The sequence below is a fragment of the Corvus moneduloides genome, chromosome 8 (genome assembly GCF_009650955.1).
Source record: "Corvus moneduloides isolate bCorMon1 chromosome 8, bCorMon1.pri, whole genome shotgun sequence".
NCBI lineage: Eukaryota > Metazoa > Chordata > Aves > Passeriformes > Corvidae > Corvus > Corvus moneduloides.
In genome coordinates, this window is record NC_045483.1 from 20,822,886 (window position 1) to 20,829,727 (window position 6,842).

The 6,842-nt window shown below is 45.9% G+C and overlaps 1 protein-coding gene across 1 annotated transcript; it reads left to right on the forward strand.

Moving 5' to 3' along the window:
• Window positions 1–1,090: 1,090 nt before the first annotated feature.
• Window positions 1,091–3,400, forward strand: CHCHD1 (coiled-coil-helix-coiled-coil-helix domain containing 1). Its single transcript, XM_032115718.1, has 3 exons — window positions 1,091–1,266; window positions 1,752–1,870; window positions 3,018–3,400. Exons 1-3 carry the CDS (start codon window positions 1,125–1,127, stop codon window positions 3,126–3,128), a joined length of 372 nt encoding a protein of 123 aa, XP_031971609.1. The 5' UTR covers window positions 1,091–1,124; the 3' UTR covers window positions 3,129–3,400.
• The last annotated feature ends 3,442 nt before the right edge of the window (window positions 3,401–6,842 follow it).

The following is a 6,842-nucleotide window of genomic DNA, read 5'->3' on the forward strand; positions in this document are numbered from 1 at the left end:
AAAGAAAAGCATCTTTGATTTGGCCTTCTTTGTATGGTCAGAGAACTTTAGCTGTTCTGGATACAGTGGTAAAATGGCTTATTCGGGAACTGCTCCACGACAAGGATCTGAGTGCTTTGTGTCCCCAGTGTCTGGCGTTTTAACTCCTCACTTTTCTGCATCTACTTTGTCTTGCTGTGCAAGAGACCTGTTTGTATCCCAGCCTTTGGAATGTTCCTGTGCCTTCTGTATTGCCTGCCTTTTTCAGCTGGGGACATGAGCACCTGCCAGATGAGTTGAGGACTTCCAGGACCTAGGGAAGAAGCTTCTGGGAACAAGAGGTTTTTTCCACCACTGAGTATGAGGCTGTGGGAATGATGCTGCCATTTTGAAAGCAGCAGTTTCAGTATCGGCTTGGAAGGAACAGTAGGAACAATGCAGGGGAGACCCAGCTGTAATGTAATGGAGAGAAATGAGGGGCTGAGAGCTAAATGATGTGAGTTTGAAGTACCAAGAAGAGTTTCCATTCAGTTGCAGAAGAACTTGATAAGAGACGAGTGAGAGGGACCTCATCCATGTCTATTAGTATCTGAGGGGAGAGCATCAAAAGGATGGAGGGATGCAGGCTCTTCTCTGTGGTGCTGGGCAATAGGACAAGAGGCAACGGGCAGAAGCTGATGCACAGGAAGTTCCACCTGAACATGAGGAACAACTTTACTGTGCAGGTGGCCGAGCACTGGAACAGCCCAGAGAGGCTGTGGCGTCTCCCTCGCTGGACGTATTCCAGAACTATCTGGATGCAATCCTGTGCAATCCCAACCTCGCCCATTCTGTGATTCCTTTAATTCCATCTGAATTACTTGAAACAATCATGATTTCTTCTGCTCTGGCTGAAGTGTGTTTGCTCCTTCGTTAGTTTTGCCGCAGAAGGAGTTTCTGGATGGTAATTGTTGGGGCAGTGGCTGAGTGGTTCCGCGCAGGGCGGAAGCTGTGGGGAGTTACTCGATTTCCGTGGCCTGTCCTTGGCCGGATGGGCAGGAGGGGGCGGAGCGGGCGGCTGCGCCACGGGCGGCTTCCCGCGCCAGGGGAGGGCGGGCCCCGCTCCGCCCCGCTCCGCCCCGCTCCGCCCCGCGCTCCGGGCGGGCATGGCGGCGGCCGCGTACCCCGCCTGGGTGACGCGCTGGGTGTCCGGGCAGTGGCGGAACAAGAAGCGGCCCCCGGCGCTCCGCCCGCCCCGGCCGCTGGCGCTGGCCGACCAGGTGGCGAACCGCCGGGATCAGCTGACAGGTGAGCTCCCGGCGGCGGGGAGCGGTGGCGAGGGGAAGGCTGGGCCCGGCCCCGCCAGCGCTGCCCCGGGAGCTGAGCCGCCGCTGTGCCCCGGGAAGGGCCGCGCTGCTGGCGGGGCTCGGCCGTGCCTTGTGCTCCGCAGGGCAGCAGAGGGGAGGGGCCGGTCTGGGCCATGGAATTCGCGCCCGGTTCTGTGGGAAGGATCTTTTTCTCACACTGCAGCCCTAAGTTTGCGTCGTATGCGAGTCAGGCACGCTGCGTCCTAGCATTGCCTTTACTTTAAAAATTCAGTCAGATGCTAGGTGGCTGCAGCTGTTCGCTTTCTGTTAGCAACAACTTCTCTGCCCAAAGCAAAGCTGGGATCTTTAGTTTTGCGTTTCCTCACTTGCCTCTACCCCATCTTCTTTGGAGATTTATGCACTGTGGAGGCTGTTAGCATGAATTCCCAAACACCTGAGATTTCTGGTTGTCTCTTTCCCTTCTAGAGGCTACGTGCATTACGGAGATGTCGGTAATGATGGCCTGCTGGAAACAGAATGACTTCAATGATGCACCTTGTACCGAGGAGATCCGGATGTTCTATGACTGCGTGGCAAAGGCAGAAGTAATTAAGGCCTCTTTTATGTTCTTAAAGGCTAGCAGTAGGGAAGGAGGAAGCCTCCAGTCATTTTTTGTGTGCCAGCAAGAATTACGTTCTCTGAACAATTTGATTGTGACCCATTTGAGCAACTAAGAGCAATTAAGCTGGTGAAGGATCCAGAGAGTCCTACAAGGACGAGCTGAGGGAGCTGGGGTTGTTTAGTCTGGAGGAGAGGAGGCTCAGGGGAGACCTTATTGCTCTTTACAACTACCGGGAAGGAGGTGGTAGCCAGGTGGTGGTCAGTCTCTTCTCCCAGGCAGCTGGTGATGGGACAAGAGGACATGGCCTCAAGCTGTGCTAGGGGAGGTTCAGGCTGGACATCAGGAAGAACTTTTTCACTGAGGGTGTGTTGAAACATTGGAACAGGCCGGCCTGGGAGATGGTGGAGTCACCATCCCTGGTGGTGTCCAGAAAATGACTGGACATGTCACTTAGTGCCACGGTCCAGTTGGCAAGGTGGTGATTGGTCAAAGGTTGGACTTAATGATCTTGGAGGTCTTTTCCAACCTGTTTCTGACTTTGAAGGCTAGACATTTTTGAAAAATAAATTTGATACTGTTTGGAAATCAGAGGTTTCTGATTGTGTATTATATATTAACATATTATAATAATACTATATTATAAGCTTGAAGTAAAATATTTTTCAAAATAGACTAAAGGTACGTATATGTACTAAACTTGTCCTTAAACTGGTTTCAGGTTTCCATTTTCTTTCAGTAACAGTGTCATCATTTAAATAGTTATTTACTGTTGCTGTTTGACAGCATAAGTGAAAAATTATCCCCAGTTTATTTGGTAGATGACAAAGAATCAAACAAAAATCAAAGAATAACAGAAAGTAAAAGATCTGAGTTGTTACCAGAAGTTTATATCTACATTAACTAAGAATATGGGAGGATATAATCTTTGCAAGATGTCAGTCATTAATTGCACTATTTGAAGGCCATCAGCTTGTTATTATTGAGCCAAGTGCTATGGTAAGTGTTCCTTAAAGAAACAGCATTTTTCTGAAAAAAACATCCCCATACAGTTAGTAGTAGTCTCTGGGAATGAGCATCAACTCTGCAAATAAATGGAGGTAAATATTTTGAGGGGTTTTTTTCTCTTTCAGAAAGAGCGCAAGAATCAAAATGAGGACACCCTGTCATCCAGGGGAAACTTGCCTTCAAGCAAAGTGAACAAGCTCTTGAAGAGGTTTCCTCAGATCACCCGTTATGTATAATGTACTTTATGAAAGGGACTGTGGACAAGCAATTAAAGTTGGGGTCTTTGTCAAAAAAGAGGAAAGTCAACTTGAGTGATTGTTTGATGTCAAGTGGTTTGTAGATCTTGACCCTGCTGTTGATTCCAGAGCAAAAACCACCCATCTTGAGTATCAGCTGATTTCGTTCATGAGACTCTTGGGTCTTGCAGTGTTAGGATTTCTGCAGTGTTGTTCAACTAGTCTACTTGGGTCATCACTGTTAAATAAAACCTTCTAGGCAAACATGTAAATGCATTTCCTTATGGGGTGACTTCCTCACATGCAAGTTTCTTGCCCAGCTCTGGAGCTGCTATCCAAAAGTTTTCAGGCTCGAACACTGAGCCATCTTAAAATTGATAGTAATCTCATGGCTTGTACTCTTACATATGTCTATACACAATTCGGTGCCTCTTGAAACATTTAAAATTCCCACTGCTGTAAAGAAAGGCTATAGAATTTAGAAAAAATCTCCAGCAAAATACCTTGTTAATGCATTGTCAGGGTTTTGAGACTGGCTAATTGCCAGGCACCCACGAAAAACTGTCCACTTACTTTCCTCTGCTATAGCTGAGAAGAGGAGGGGGAATTGAAAATTCATGAGTTAAGGATTAGGGGAAAAACACTTTAAGGCAAAACAGGTTTAAAACTTACACAGTATAAAGAAAATTTATTAACAGAATTAGAAGTAAAAAGGGTGATGAGAACTAAAATAAACCTTTAGAACACTTTTGCTTCCCAGTCCCATTCTCTTTCCACCAGCCACCCAAGGAGACAAAACATGAGGTGGTTTTGGTCAGTCTTTCACTTCCTAAAAATCTTTTTCCGGTACGCATGAGGAAGAGAGTTTCTTTCTTCTGCTGTGCTGTGGGATCCTTTGCATGGGAGATAGTTCTCTGCAAACTTTTCCAGCATGGTTTCAACTTCATGTGTAGCAGTCCTGCCTCAACCTGCTGTAACGTGAGTCCCTCCCACGGGCGAAGCAGTCTTCCCACAACTGCCCAGTGTGGGTCATTTTAGTTCATGGGGTGAGCTGTTCTAGTTTGGAAGAAAGGGTCCTCTCTCTCTCTCTGTTCCTTACTAGATTACAGCTTTTCAGCATCCCCTCGCTCCAGCGTGGACACTCTTTCTCAGGGGCTGCAAGTGGATCTCTGCATCCCCCCCGTGCACCTCATGAATTACAGGGAAACAGTTTGTTGTACCATAGCCCTCACCATGGCTTGTAGAAAAAATCTTAGCTCCGACACCCGGAGCGCCTCCTCCCTCTCCTTCTTTTCACTGACCTCAGTGCCACTATGTTGGTTCTCTTAATGTGTCCTCACTTTTCCCTTTTCTCTGACTCTGGAGAAAGTTGGTGTCTGTAGGTTCATTTGTTCTCAAGTTCCATCAGTTGAAAAGTTCTTTGAGAGCTTTGCTGCACTGAAAAGGTTGATTTCATCTGGACTTCATATTGGAAATTGTTCACCATGTTCATCGCTGGCCATGTGGTCCCTGCTGGCACCGTGCGGGCAGCCCTGGCTGCACGGCCCTGGCCTCGGGAGGGCCCTGGCCTCGGGAGGGCCCCGGGCACACGGCCCCCCCACTGCGATGGGCCCTGGCGACCGGCTCACCACCCCTCAGGAGAAGAAAAGAGACTTTCCCCTGGTTTTTCCTTTCTTAAATATGTCATCAGAGGCATTACCAACTTGTCTAATTGGGCTAATAACCTGCCCATTATCAGAGCCTTCAGCAATTTGCTCTGTGCTGAACATAGAAGTTTCTAGCAGCTTTCCTTCCCACTCCACCAAAACCAGGCTGTGTTTGAACCAACACATACATTATACATTGGTAAGTATCAAATATAATTTTAACACAGAAGTTTGTGATTTAGGCCCTCTGATGTGCAGGTGGGACAGGTATGGTGCCACATGAGTTTGATTATTTTGTCTGTATTGTAATAAAGCAAGACCAGTGTTTGACTTGGGCAACTCATAATCTACAACAAAATGTTTCATTGTCTTTTGGTAAAAAACTAAAAGGGGGAGAGAAAGTTGAAGCATGGACTGATAATTGAAATAATGTAATTAATTTTTAGTTTTGATGGGGGGGTGGGGAGGGTGGTGTTTCCCCTACAGTACTACAAAACTACAGGCAGGTTCCTGGGACCAGTACCTGGTTGGTGAGAAAAATGCAGTGTCTCGGAGAAGTGTTATAACCACTTGTATCAGTAATTCTTTTCGGTGTGTTGAAAAAGCAGAGTAAGAGGGGAGTCAGGCACATACTGTGTGATTACCCACAGGTAGCTGTAGAGTTTGCTGGAGCTGAGTCCTCTGGAGCCCCAGGCTGGTATCTGCATCACAAAAAATTTGGTCAGGTGAATGCTTTCAAGTTACTGAAGCAATTTTCATTTAACTGTTACTTACAGTGGCTCATTAGCAGATTATCCACAGGGTAGCTTGTTCTTTTGTTGCTATTATGGCATAATTGAGTCTTTCAGAGGACTTGGGGTAAGAATACAATATCCCCATCTGAGTTTGGGAAACACTTTGGTTCTATGACATTTTGCATTTTCTGTCCAGAAGACACTGTGAAAAGGAATGCTACTTGCTGTTCCTGTTTCTGGAGGATACAAGCTAGATTGGGAGTGAGGAACTGATTCACCTCAGTTGATGATGATTTTTCTTCGTATTAAAACTTGGAATATAAGCATAGTTTTGCCATCTCTTAAGATAGCACCTGTGCTGAAGGTACCAAATTCTAGTGTCTGTGAAGAAACAGTCTTACGTAAGAGGCTGTAATAGAGACACTTAATACCTTTTTCTATTTTAAATTTTGCACAGCTCCCACTATCTGAACAGCTATTTTTGGATTATACTGCTTCATGGTGAGCATCACAAATTCAGTGGTTTGGGTTTTGTCTAACCTTTTACATGTCTACTATAAGCTTGAAATTACTATGCTAAGGTTTTCCAATCCTTTTATTTATTGAGAGGAAGGAAACAATGCTTTTCAGGTGCACCCAGGTTTTACAGTGCTTCCTTTAAAAGTACTTGAGCAATTCTTTTGCTTCTTTTGCTGTAACCAAAACCCTCCAGTTACTGATTTGTCCTTGACAATTTCAGCTGCTGCCCATTTTCCTGTATCTCACCGTTAAGCTTATGCTGGGTGTCTAAATGCATTCTGTGATATGCTCACATTGAGGATCACTCCATTAATAGTTCATGTGGGTACCCACAGGGAACGGCACTGTTCTTTCTGAGTTGGGCTTTGTACCACCCCATGATGCTGTTGCTGGGGAGTAAAGAAATCTGACTTCTGGTGTTGAGCACACTGGTTAAGAAATTGCTGCAAAGACCTGTATGTGATTGCGTGGTGGGGAAAGAATTAAACAAAAGCTGACTAGCTGTTCTACCCTCCTAAGTCGGATTTACAGGATTTAAGCAAATCTGCTGGAATTCCTTGATCTTATTCCTGTAGCTTATAGCTTGACTATTATACTAGCTCTGGGTATGACTGCGATTGCTGTTAACTACTCCTTTTAGGTTTTCACTGTGGAGGTAGCATTAATATTTCATCTGGTCTTGATGAATAGTCATCCTGCCAGTTCAGGAGAAATAGGCTGAATTCCAGAGAGCCAGGAACATTTTAGAAGATGGGATTTGTTGTTCAGAAGGGTCAATACAGAAAAATCTGGCAAAATCAAGGCAGACTCTGTAG

Excerpts from the sequence above, each read along its gene's own strand:
- CHCHD1 (XM_032115718.1), top strand. The coding sequence starts at position 1,125 with ATGGCGGCGGCCGCGTACCCCGCCTGGGTGACGCGCTGGGTGTCCGGG. Across the intron at positions 1,267-1,751 it reads CCGCCGGGATCAGCTGACAG|AGGCTACGTGCATTACGGAG; the intron begins GTGAGCTCCCGG and ends TTTCCCTTCTAG. Across the intron at positions 1,871-3,017 it reads ACTGCGTGGCAAAGGCAGAA|AAAGAGCGCAAGAATCAAAA; the intron begins GTAATTAAGGCC and ends TTTCTCTTTCAG.